This window comes from Poecilia formosa, unplaced genomic scaffold (assembly GCF_000485575.1).
Source record: "Poecilia formosa unplaced genomic scaffold, Poecilia_formosa-5.1.2 Scaffold214, whole genome shotgun sequence".
Classification (NCBI taxonomy): domain Eukaryota; kingdom Metazoa; phylum Chordata; class Actinopteri; order Cyprinodontiformes; family Poeciliidae; genus Poecilia; species Poecilia formosa.
The window spans coordinates 155,476-168,791 of NW_006800153.1; the positions used below are offsets into that span (position 1 = coordinate 155,476).

The window sequence follows — 13,316 nt, forward strand, 5'->3', positions numbered from 1 at the left end:
TTTCCTAATTAACTGTACAACGACCGGTGTTAACAACAGAACATAAGACTGATCAAACAAGGACAATATGAGACAGAGGTCAGCAGTGCTGTGTTGGCTGACCCCTAAATCTGATTCTGCTTACCTGTATGCGGTTCCTCCACCTTTATATCAAATGTATCTGATTTTCTTTGTTTCTTCTCCTTTTTCCTTTACAATTACAGAATCCAACCAAATCCACTGGTGGACAGCTTTTAGGGAATTAAAGAGTCGAGGCCGACGCCCAAGTTATTTATTACCTGATCAATACAGTGTGGTCTGGAACTGCAGATGCTGTTCAGTGAGATTCACTATTCTAGGCTGCAATCCATTCACTTCTTCTTAGGACTGTTTAGCAGTTGTCTTTTCTGATTACAAGCATCAATGTGATGCTTGTAATCAGAAGCATTCTCTTTTCAAAAGAGAAATCTAACTTCTCTTTTGAATAAAACAACTACCCATAGTTAAAATAACTTATGACTATTTGTGTCAAAGTGAAACAAATAGATTTTCATTTCTGGAGGTTCGACTCAGTTTTTTTTTTTGTTGTTGTTTTTTTTAAATCATATGGCAACTGTATTACAAACCAAATAATTAGTTGCTAACTGCAAACCAGTCTGATAAATGAGATAAACTCATGTTTGCTCTGGGAAACACTTAAAGTCGTAAAATTGAAATTTTTTAGCTTTACATCATGTTGTATAATGTTATTCCCTCATCAACAACAAACCCGGAGTGTTGCTTTGATTCTTTCATGCATGTTGAGAAATCCTTTAATCTCCATGCCAACCATTCAGCTGTGCAAATCACCTGTGGGAACCGAGCGCCATGGAGACGTAGCTCCCCCTTGGAGCTGCAGTTTCTAAGCCTCCAATCTTTTGCCTCACAGAGCAGCTCCCACCTGTGGGTCCCTCACTCAGCTCCTTCAGACTAGCCAGCAGCAGTTAGCAAACGTGGTGTAACTGTGCATCTGTTGAGCTATCAGTTAATTTTCAGTGAAACTCTCATGAGAACAGTGTTAAAGGTTAAAGGGTTTTAATAGAGGAACTATGTTGCGATGATTTCCTGAAGGCGATTTCAGAGAGAGCAGGAGTTTTTAAAGAGACAGAGGCCCAATTCCAAGTCATATTTCTTCCATATTTTATATATATGTTTATGTGTATATAGTTGTTATTTTTCTAACAACTGAAGGCAACATAGTTTCTTGATAGTGCCATTGTTTTGCATAATGTGCCTGGAAGCCCCGTCAGTCATATTGGTATTTAAATTTAAATCTGCTTCTGATTCTGCATCTCCAGAATCAGAACCAAACATAAAGAAGCAGCATTCAGCTTCTATGCACCACAAATCTGGAACAAACTTTAGGAAAATTGTAAAGCAGCCGAAACACTGAGTTCTTTTAAATCTAGACTAAAAACCCACCTGGTTAGAGTTAATTTTGAACCATAATAAGTGAAACACTAGCCAACATTTTGATGTGTAAATACAGCACCTGGAAAAATGCACTGTTTCAGTTGTTTTGATTTTTGTGCTTTTATGATGTGAAGCACTGTGAACTGCCTTGCTGCTGAAATGTTCTAGACAAATACAATTTGATTTGATTAGATAAATCCCTGATAGGTTTGGCAATTCTAGGTAAGTAAAATATGCAAGTAAATGGCTCCACTAGTACAGAACTAATGTTAAAGAAGAAAAACACTAGAAAGAAGTCTAATAGAAAAGGGTCACTATTACTGAGAAATCCAACAAAGGGGTAGAGAAGATTGCACTGATAGAGAATAAATACTTGACTATTACTAACTTATAACTATACTACTATACCAGTTTACACTTTTTCTGTTTCATTGCATCGGCAAACATTTAGAGAATATATGCTGTTCTGTTAGTGTACAAATGAGATACACAGAGTTAAGTGCTTCTGTTGGTCTGCATCCAGCAGGCAGTGAAACAGCTCTCTCAGGCTAATCTCTAATGGCACACAGAATACTGTGTGCTGCTGAGCCAGATCTATTATCTAAATGCTACTGCAGCAACACTGTCTTGGCATAATACATCAATCCGCTTTTTGCTTAGCCTCCCTGTTGCTCCACTTCACATCCACTTTAAGATGCTGTAATTTGCACCACTTACACAGCCTGTGCTCACCGACATCAACACAGCCACGAGGTTTCACTTCACAATTATTTTTACGTGAAGTTTTCGACTTCCAAATGTTCACAGTTCTTGCCACGCTGTGTTCACATTGCTGAGCTTCAATGCTGCATTTGAGTTGGGGAAGAAACCAAAAAAAGTGAAACCCAGATTCAGCTCCTGCAGCATGTCTGCTCCGCTCCGACTCTGCAGAGAAATGTACTCTGTCACAACAATGCATACATAAATGCGGTGTGATAAGGAGCACTTTAAAATGCAGGACAGAATGTTCACATTAAAACTGAAACTAAAAAATGAATTTGGAGGTGTTTTTTTTGTTGTTGCTAATTTCTAGTAATAAATGGAGAACAAGCAGAAATCTGATTATTGTCAATTTATTGCTAAAAGTATTCATAAGAAATGCTTATCAGAAAGCCCAAAACATATAAAAATGTACGAATTTAAAAAGCATTTGATAATCCTATATGAGCTAGGGTATTTATTCAGTAGAGGCAATCTATTGAATTGTATTAATCACTTTCCATTTCGACAAGAAAGTAGATCTGGGTACAAGCAGCTGGGTAACAGTTAGTATCTCTGTCTGGTGTTTTACCTGCAGTTCCTTTGGTCAGCTGTCTGACAGCCAGTCTGTCAATGGTGATGTTAAATGTTGTCATAATTGTTTTTTCTTTTGCTGTGGATTTAATATTTTTTCAGTGATTGGTTGTTTCTTTGTCTATTTCATTTCCTGTTTAACTTTGGGAATGAACCTCTGTTAGATATAATAGATGTTCTGCTTTTAGTCTGATGGGTTTCAACCCAGGGCGTAACTGTGAGCCAGTCAGACAAGCTTGAATGCTGATTGGTCAGTCTGTGTATGTATGTTTCTTTTTTTTCAGCTATTTTTTGTTTTGTTTTAAGACATAAATATTTCAATGAAGGCTATAAGTCAAGACATGGTTTAAACATGGTACCAGGAGATTTACTTCTGTGGACAGAAATAAATCTGTGAAGCACACAACAAGAGGTTGAACAACTTTTAAATAAAGTGTTGGAATAAAAAGTTAATAAAATCCTTTATTAGCTTTGTAATAAAGTGTTATTATACGGTTAAAGTGCGTATGTGTCCATGTGTAGACACATGATGTGGAAACGTGGAGGTTGAAGGTCGAAGGTCATTTTGTGTCCATATTGGGAGGGACAGCTGGTGTAAAACAGTTGACCTTTGAGCACTCTGTCCTCTGCAACTTAATGTACTGGAGCAGATGGACTTATAAACAAGTAGAAAGTGTCTGAACAAACATAAAAATCAGCAACTTTCTGATAGCAGCCATCTTTCCTCCACTGCATGGCCAAATATTAACAAAGTGACGTCAGCGTTGCATTATGTGTTGCAGTCAGACTGTCATGTGTTTACTTCTAAATCTCAGGCACAAGCAAACGCAAAAAAGTCTTCACTTTTGAGGTTTTATTAACAGTTTTTGTGATATTAAATGTAAGTTACATGTTAATGCAAGGTCAAATCGCATAAAAGTCTATTGAGTTTATCAGATATCTGGCTGTGTATGAACAAGTCCTGGAAGAAAGAGCAGTGGTTAAATATTGGGAGAGTTTGGTGACTGACTGCAGCTGTGAGGGAAATGGCACAGAGGAAGAAAACACAAACAGTGGAGCTTTAAAATATGAATCTCAGTGAGACAAAGAATAACTAAACACAATAAATTAATAACACGATCTGGGTAAAATAACTAAGAACAGACCGAACTAAAGTAAAACAGGTAAAAGGCTGATCTAAACATAATAAAGAATAACTTGGGACTAAAGGACAAACCCAGGATCCTGTTAACAACCTAATTATATGGAGGACGTTCACAGCACCCTGTGGTGTGGGTCCAACACATCAACACTGATTCTGAATGAACTTTGCTCATTAAATAAGTGAACATATACAGTTTAATATACATCATAAAGCATAAGAACCTTATTCATTCTCATCTTCTGAAATAATACTTAGTAGTGTGCTTTTTCTAACATTGGCTGCACACAATATCACACATCTGTGATATCTGTGATATTGTGTGTATCTGTATTAGAACGGGTCTGCAGACTGGAAACGAGTTCCAAGATCTTCAGTGACTTGTTGCTTTTGTCTGATCAGCTGCTTGCTTTGTTCAAAGGCTTTGTTAGCATTAAACTGGCTGATTAGTCAAACATGTTCCAGTTTCTGTAGTAACAATTTTTTTTGGTGAGATTTCCTTTGCCAAGGTACAAAAACCAATTAATTCAGTTTTGAGATGTACAGGTTAAATAAGTTTGGGATTTCAGGTATGGGAGCTTAAATATCTGTCATCTTTTCAACAACAACAACAACAAAGACTTAACTCTAAACAAGAGTTTATAGAAGAAACATCTAAAATCTACCATCTAAACATCCACAGAGACACATAAATAAAAAAACATTCAGATCTTTCTAATTTTGCAGGTAAACAGAATCACGTAGAAGTTTCTTCATCAATCAATGCTGATCCTAGACATCTAAGGATCCCCGGGTCTCCGGCCTGAGAATCCTCATCTTCGGAAAAAAAAAGAAGAAGAAAAGAACAAGTCAGAAAACGGGCAACCTCAAGATTAAATCTGACCAGAAATTCATGTTTGTCTTCACCAACCGGCAGATTGAACCGGAAATCCGTGTAGGGTGAGGGTGACATGGCAGGCTTGCCATATCCAGGATTAGAAAAGGACGAGTCATATGGGTGCAGGTTCTGCGGCAGTGAAAACATGCGTTCTGATGGGTTGGACAGATTGCTGCCATATGTGAAGGGCGCCTGCTGGTTCCCGTACATAACTGATCCATTTTCTGTGAAGGAACAGGGTTTTATATATATATATATATATATATATATATATATATATATATATATATATATATATATATATATATATATATATATATATCCAAGAAATGGCAAAACAATGCAAACTTCAATGGATGACTCGCATCACATTCCACCAGAATGAGCACTGTCAAAGTCTTTCCATCGTTCAAAAGGCTTTAATGTGTTATCTGTGCTTTACTTGGTCTAATAACATTGTGTGTTCTTGTAAAATTCAGGAAAGTGTCCACAGATACAGCTCTGGAAAAAATGAACAGATCACTTCTCTGAAATCCATTGAAAACCTCACAGTTATTCCACCAAATACTGATTTCATTAGTATTGTTGTTTCTAAATGCACATGAACTTGTTTTCTTTGAATTATTTGAGGTCTGAAAGAGCTGCATCTTTTTCATGATTTTGACCATTTCTCATGTCTGCAAATAAATACAAAATTCTTACTTGGAATTTCAAAGACATGTCAGTAGTTCATAGAATAAAATAACAATGTTCAATTTACTCAAACATTTACCTATGAAAAGTAAAATCAAGAGAAACTGATCATTTTAAGTGATCTCTTCATTTGTACCCAATGATTTACTTTTTAAACTCAAACCAAATAATATAAATGTTGCATACAAATTTTAAACATTTCTCTTTAGTATTTTTTGTGAATTATGCAATTGGAAATTATTTTGGAATACTTCCAACATGTATTTTCAAAAAGAAAAAACACTTTTTTGTACATGTACTGTTTTTTCTTAGTTTCCCTTTTTATTTTTTCCCAGATACAAATAGTTGATAAAGAAAAAAAAAAAACATTCATATTCAAATTTCTACTTGGACCCATAACTGTCATGCGTATGGATTAGAAACTTACTTGCTCCAGGTTTGCCTATTGGGCTTGCAGCTCTGGACCACTCATAGTCATCATCCAGCCACTGGTTCACCAATTTCTGCTTCACGTCTTTCTTTCTGCAGAAACAGAATTTAAGCAAAATACTGAGAATGTGTATCTGTTCTTAGATTATTGCTGAGCTGAAAATCAGCTTGGATTTAGAGTAATATTAGTGCCTCTAACCTTTAACCATTAGCATTACTACACTTATATCCTCATTCTATTGCTCGGTCATACATGTTCTCAAATTAGTCAACATGGATGTTATTGGAATATATTTCAGTTTTCTATCTACTGTAAAACCATCTAAGGTGTTAGTAGCTAAATAAGGACGACTTTAACAAACTAACAGAAACAAATCTCTTGCTAAGGCATCATTTTCTGTGTCCAGCATACACTGCTACAGGAGAGTGAACAACCAGTGTTTCATTCTCTGTACAACCAGTTACAGCAAGAAGCACTCAGTGAAAAAATACTGAGTGCTTAAAGATTAGTAGAATGATAGTGTGTGATCATTGTCAACATATTCTTGATTTTATCTGCTATTGGCCATGAATTACTCTTCAACGGTCCCTTCCATCCCAGCCTCCCTCAGTATTCATAGTTGGTGACTTTAGTTTTCCATGTGAATTAGTCCTCTCTACCATAAGGGGATAACACTACATCACTACACTATGTCTGTTTTAAAGTTCTGCTTTTAATGTGCTGTAAAATGTATCATTCATGAATACATTAAAGGCAAAGCACTTAGTCATTTTCCCTTTTTGTTAGTAGGATCATGTTTTGTAACAAAAAAACATATCACAGCTTACTTACTGTGTGTGTTTGCGTTTGTTGACAACAGCATATGCAACCAGGGTTACCACAGCAACCAGCAGGGCAGCAAGGGTCACACTTAGCCCTGCATAAAACGGAACTTTCTGTATGGGGAGGTTACAATTCTCTCCCAAGTACCAGTTGTTCTTCACGTTGTCACATCTAAGGAAGGAATAAATCAAAACACAATTAAAGACAAACAACAAAGTGTAGTGAATAATGTAATTAAATATTAATTTAAATATTAATAGAAAAATTGTATTGGGATGCTAAAAACTAAATCATATGACAACCTGTTCACTAAAAGTTATGTTTTTCCTTCGTTTTATTTAGTACTTTAGCAGGAATGTTTATTAACTGATCTTTCACATGAACCAAGTCAGTGTGATCGACTGTGATGCACTGAACTGGAACATAGGAAGGTGTCTTCAATTAAACATTTTAAAGTTAAATAAACTGCAGTGAGGACTGAAGAACTGCTCAGTTCTTAGAAGACTGTCTACTTTGACCTTCATACTGTATCTCTCTCATCATTTGGAAATATAGATTAAGTTTGACTAATAAGACTGTGAAATCAGTATAATCTAATAAGCTGCAGTTTTTCTGAGTTACAGCTCTTGATCTCTATAGCAACAGATATGCTAGAATTGGAAAAGTGAAAAGTTGATATTGTTTGTTAGGTAAAATAAACACATCAACGTACATGCAGATCTCTCCCAACCCTTTGAAGATGTTGCAGGTCCCCTTATTATGGCAGTCTATAGTGTCATTATGAGCTTGGTCACATCTGTTTCTACAAACGATCGTGTCATTGACTGAAGGATAAGGACTGAAGTATTCAGCTATACCCGTGTCCCGCAGTGTTTCCATACATATACCTACAGAAAAAAGACAGAAGGTTTTAGTAAGATCATGCCAACTTAATCCATCCAACTCCTTTCAGAGACCATGAGAGTACCTCCCACAATAAGAGGGTGAGAGACAAGATGAACCAGGGATACACAGGTTGCTACTCCATCACACACACACAAGGCAGGGCACAACGAGGCAGCCGCAGACTTACACACAGTGAATTGAAATGGACATTTATCTGAACACTCATTCATGTCTGGCTCTGGGGTTAAACCAGAGTAGCAGAGAAAACTCACATACAGTAAGCATGAGGAGAACAGACAAACTCCAAACAGAAAGATCCCAGCCAGAGACCAAGGCCAGAATCCAGTTTTAGACCAGTTGATCCATTGGTGCAATAATTCAAGCTTTTATCTAAATATTTCAAAAGCAAAATTGGATTTTTGAAGAAGATAGCCTATGACTATGATTGTACCAACATTTATCAGTGGTAAATGATAGAGACTGTTAGCCAGTATGGACTCCATTCCAGGCAACAGGCTAGCTTTAAGGCTAACCATCTGCAAGAAGGCCAAGCTGAGACTTTATTAATGAAAACAAATAGTTTATCAACCTCATAAGAATGCTTCATTTTTATTTTATTGAATCTGTCATAACTTTTGTGATGGTGTACTAGCTGTTAACCTATGCATGGCAAACAAAAAGAGGTTGATGAACATATAGTTAAGGTCAGTACAAAGAAAGTGGGAGGTGTTTAAAAACCTTTATTGGTTCTTCAGAACAAGAAACACTAAGAGGGAAAGATTCATCCTGAAAGACCCTTGGAATCATCTGCAGAGTTCAGACTACTACCATCAAGAAAGAGGTTTACGTATGCCCAGAGGCCAAGATCAAATCAGTACATGAGGTCTTTTATTTTCATGTACTGAGAATAAAAGAAAACCAACTGGTCATTTCAAAACCTGCTGAGTTTTGAAATGATTCCAGATGAATCGCGCCATTGGAGTCCTGATGTACTTTTGTGAATATGAGTTTGTTTTTTGTTTCTCTCTCTGGAATGGGACTGTTGCTGTGTGAGGATTTTGTAGACTGTTTTAGGTGAATTACCCCTCGACAACTTATATCAATTTATTTAATCTTAATGGGAAACATTTAAAAATAGTTTAAAAATCCAAGTCAAACGACTAATTAAACTCTAATGTAATTAACAATGCTTTCTGGAATACTCATCCATACAGTTTGGGTGATTGTAGATAAATTTGTGAATCAGAAACATATTGAGATGCATGTTACAAAACAGCCTGTGTTCAATAGTTGCTGCACAATTATTTGCCAATACTAATGTACAAAAAGTGATGATGACCTCTTGGAGTAAAATCTCACATGCATGTGGTTAAAGACGTGAACGTAAAAACAGGCTGCTGATTACTGAACTAGAGGCAAAAACCATTTTATTGGTATTTTCACTCCATATGTTATAAAAAGGTTGTTTGGTAACATCCAGATTTGAACTAATAAAGTTTGTCTTGTTCACTTAATGCTATGTTCCCTCAAGTCCTAAATCTCTTTATGCATTGTACTTTTCTACTTTCTGCTTCTCCTCAGTGATCTCCATCCTCTTTTTCTTTTCTGACTCCTATATTTGTTGAAAAAAGTGGAACTTAGTCGCTGTGTTTCTACAGTGCTTATACCTGATTGCTGTGTTGTAAAGAAACTTCTTACAACTGAGCTGGTTCAGAGGTGGATCATTTGGAAAGTCAGGGCTTTGAAAAATATATTTTCTGTCTAGAGAAGATAAATGTGTGTAGGATGTTGCAGTTTTTTGGTTTTTGTTGTCCAAATGTAGGCTGAACTTTGCTCGCGGAGCGAAACCTTTTACTAATTGTCCAATACTTTTTATTATGTGCAAATGATCACACAAACTGTAAACACATCCATCAGTTGATGAAACATAAAAGCTTAATTTAAAATACACCAATAAGACATGAGAACCTGTCTTAACTTTATTGATAATGTGCAGATACTCATAAAAGCACAAAAACTTTCTGCTTAATATTTATTACAAGATTTTAGTAATTTAATAACATTTAGAAATATTCACAATTCACATTTGTTTTGGTGAAAGAACAAATCTGACACATTCCTTAAAGCTCATTTTCCCCTGAAACGTGACTTACTCCACTAACCCTTTTTGTGTACTAACCCAATCCATTGCTCACTCATACATTATTATTATTTGATAATATTATCTTTACTTGTTTTTACACAAGTAAAACTATGTTTTATGTGCTTAAACACTTACCTTTCTTGTCTACGGATGTTTTCTTGAATGTGGTGTCTGAAATATTATCATAACCTAATAATCAAAGGAGAAAGAAAACAGTAATTTGATCTCCACAGAAAAATTAAGCATCACTGAGGATTTGAGTTGTGATTTCTTTAAGAATGATTTTTTATATTACCTTCCACTTCTGTAAGTATTTCTCCAACCTTTTCAAAGCTCTGATTATATTGAGCTTCATGGTTGCCATTATTAACTTCCAGAATCACATCATGTGCGACATTTACACTGAGGGAGACAAATTTTTCTGAATTAGTTAAAATTATGACATTAATCCTAATCTTAAANCAGACAGCCATTTGTAATCCATAGGGGGGGCGCAGAAAATGTTTGGAAACCACTGGGGGGGCGCAGAAGAAAAAGTTTGGGAACCACTGATTTAAAGTATACCAATTACTAATATCTAAAATTTTAGATATTAGTAATTTAATTACATTTGGAAATATTCACAAATCACATTCTTTTTGCTGAAAGAACAAATCTGACACATTCCTTAAAGCTCATTTCCCTCTAAAACATGACTTAATCCATGTTATGGAGAGTTCTTTTTTGTGTACTAACCCAACCCAATTCTCACTCATACATGGTTATTATAATATTTATATTCACAAACAACCTAAGCACACGCTTAGCTTAGCATTTGAGGTCCTGATACATCAAATTTTTACTTGTTTTAACATAAGTAAAACATAGTTTGCCCATAGAGTGCTTAACCCTTGCGTGTGCGAGGACTGATTCAAACGTAGAGGACTATGGCAAATGATACAAATTCTATGTGTGTGAGGTCAGTTGGACCCCATTTCTACATACAAGGGTTAAACACTTACTTTTCTCGTCTATGTTTGTTTTTTCCACTGAGAAATCTGTGATATTATTATAACCTAAAAATCAGAGGAGAAAAAAAAAACAGTTATTTGAGCTCAACAGAAAAAATGAGGCATCAGTGAGGATTTCATTGAGTTGTGATCTTGTTAAGAATGATTTTTTTATATATTACCTGATTCTTTCAGACTTTCAATAACGTCTTTAACATTTCCAAAGCCCTCATTATATTGAGCTTCATGGTTGCCGTTTTTAACTTCCAGAATCACATCATGTGCGACATTTACACTGAGGGAGACAAATTTTCTGAATTAGCTAAAATTAAGACATTCCTTATCTTAAAAACAGGTACAACTGTTCTGTATATGAAATACACTTTTTTTTTACTGTTGTTTGTGTTTGAGACCAACAAAATATTGTGAATGTTATAAGCTTTCAAATATCAGACAATGTCAGCTGCTGCTCCTCAGATGTGGTGTACCACAAGGTTTTGTTTTAGTCCTGTCATATTTCTCTTGTAGCTGGGTCCACTTTCTAAAAGTGAAATGAAAGTTGAATCATTCCATTTTTATGTAGATGACATTCAAGTCTGCCTTTCCATAAAAAGCCATCCATCCCATTCAGCAGAGAATCTACTGCAGTATTTGGACAGAGCAGAAATTTCTGTATGTAAACAACAGAAAGACAGAAGTTTATTTGGTAAATTCAACCTGCTGACAGGAAGTGCCAGTGTTGATGGATCGTTGGACTCGTTTGGCTGTATATCCATTAGGAATCTTGGGGCCAATCTTTGATTCAGATTTGAAATAAGTCACTGCAGTAATCTAGCTTTTATCATCAGAGCCTTTCTAGTAAGATCCAGAATTATTTTCCCCAAAATGCCTTTGAGATGGAGATGGTTATTAATACTTTTATTACTTCTAGGCTGAACTATCGCAACTCTCTCTACCTGGATTAACCAGTCTCTTTTTCATAATCTACAGCTTATTAAAGCGCCGCAGTCTCTTAATGTGGATAAGGCAGAAAGAACATTTTGCCCCATTGTATTGAATTTCCCCCACTGACTGCCTTTTTTTTTTTTTTTTAGAATTGATAAGATCTTATTAGTTTGAAATGTTTAAATGGTTTGGCACCTCTTTATCTTTCTGAGGTTTTACATGAACAGAAGAGCTCTACCAACAACCGACTCTTCCTAGGACTCAGCTTGTTACCAGGGGAGACGGAGCTTTTTCAGCAGCAGACCTTCCATGTCTGTGATGTCTGGTGGAGCTTTGAATGAATTCAGTTCTGTCAAGGCAGTGGTTGATGGAGTAGGACCCAAATGCACAAGCATCATGGGCCAAGGCAAGTTCCTGGTATAACGATGTAAGGAAGAAGCCGGCTGCTGTGGTTTGACCAAGATGAAGTCAACTACCACGTCTGGAAAGGAAAGTCTTTAGTGTACTTGAAAACTACCGCTATCCTGGGAAGTGAGTTAGCAGCTGGAGTTAATGCACAAGAAGCTACAGAGATAGCCCGTGATGTCATTCAGATTAGTGGCAATCATATGCAGATGTTCTGGATGGAAGAACAATCAGACATATGATTTGCACCAATGATTTTACTTATTAAATATATTGCAGAACTAATATGGAATTAACTGAATAGCTCACTTGAAGATTCACTTGTAGGAACTTTACCCTCACCTTCATTCTGAGACCACTCAGCCCTCCTCTGTTAATTGGTCAGAGAGTTTTATTTATACTTAACTGGGCAGCTGTTACATTTCAAGCATGTGATCTGCAGTGTCACTCTTTTTATTGATTTTCCACTGAGTACTGTGGTGAATCAGTGTATCTGGACTCAACTCATAATGACTTTTCACTCTGAACAAGGCCTACTCAAGGTTTAGATACTCAGAGTTCATTTTATTGATTGATATCAGTTGTTCCAGTAACTAAGAACTTGCTTGCTTGGTGAAGCCAACAATGAGTTCATGGAGGTACTCTGAGTTTGTTAAACTTCTATTTTTCAATATTTCCATTGAAAAATAATGTATTTCAACAGAAAAATAGAGGTTTTGTTTTGTTTCTTTTTCAGAAGTATTCATAGAAAATATTTTCTTTTTCCCTAAATCTTTTCATTTATTTATGCTTGTCTGTAGAAGGAGGTTTTTTTTAGGCAGATTCTATTTAGCATTGTTTTGTTCACTCAACAAAAAGGTTTTCACTTTTTGCTTTGGAAAAAAAACAAGTACACTTATTTACTTGTCTGTGCTTTCTTTAAAGTTGAATGCCTTTGCTTTGACTTCTCTTATCTGAAATAAAGATAAAGAAAGAAAGAAATTAGTCAGCTATGAGGTTCACACTTGGGTTTATTATTTATTATTAGTTTGTAGAGTGTTTAAACTGCTTTACCTCCTCTGCAGTGTGATCAAATGTTGAAGCAGGACCTGTGCGGCTAAGAGAAGCAAAGACAAAAATCTTGTCAAATATGACTTTGCAATTTAAAAAGAGTGGTAACACTTTATTTGAAGAGGTTTTATACAGTTTGTTGCTTAAAATCACATTACTAAAATATTCCTTTT

General features: G+C 35.8%; 1 protein-coding gene and 1 long non-coding RNA gene across 2 annotated transcripts; both read right to left on the bottom strand.

Moving 5' to 3' along the window:
- Positions 1-3,601: 3,601 nt before the first annotated feature.
- Positions 3,602-10,805, bottom strand: LOC103148858 (uncharacterized). Its single transcript, XM_016679520.1, has 7 exons — positions 10,756-10,805; positions 7,439-7,613; positions 6,736-6,897; positions 5,902-5,996; positions 4,815-5,005; positions 4,636-4,720; positions 3,602-4,601 (listed from the first exon to the last, which is right to left on the bottom strand). The coding sequence occupies exons 2-6, from the start codon at positions 7,603-7,605 to the stop codon at positions 4,676-4,678; spliced, it is 660 nt and encodes a 219-aa protein (XP_016535006.1). The 5' UTR covers positions 7,606-7,613; positions 10,756-10,805; the 3' UTR covers positions 3,602-4,601; positions 4,636-4,675.
- Positions 10,806-10,941: 136 nt separating this feature from the next.
- LOC107838111 (uncharacterized) lies at positions 10,942-13,193 on the bottom strand. Its single transcript, XR_001664173.1, has 3 exons — positions 13,147-13,193; positions 12,997-13,046; positions 10,942-11,038 (listed from the first exon to the last, which is right to left on the bottom strand). It is a non-coding gene; the product is annotated as an uncharacterized LOC107838111 (long non-coding RNA).
- Positions 13,194-13,316: the final 123 nt, after the last annotated feature.

Excerpts from the sequence above, each read along its gene's own strand:
- LOC103148858 (XM_016679520.1), bottom strand. The coding sequence starts at position 7,605 with ATGGAAACACTGCGGGACACGGGTATAGCTGAATACTTCAGTCCTTAT. Across the intron at positions 5,997-6,735 it reads AACAAACGCAAACACACACA|AAAGAAAGACGTGAAGCAGA; the intron begins GTAAGTAAGCTG and ends CTGTTTCTGCAG. Across the intron at positions 5,006-5,901 it reads AATAGGCAAACCTGGAGCAA|AAAATGGATCAGTTATGTAC; the intron begins GTAAGTTTCTAA and ends GTTCCTTCACAG.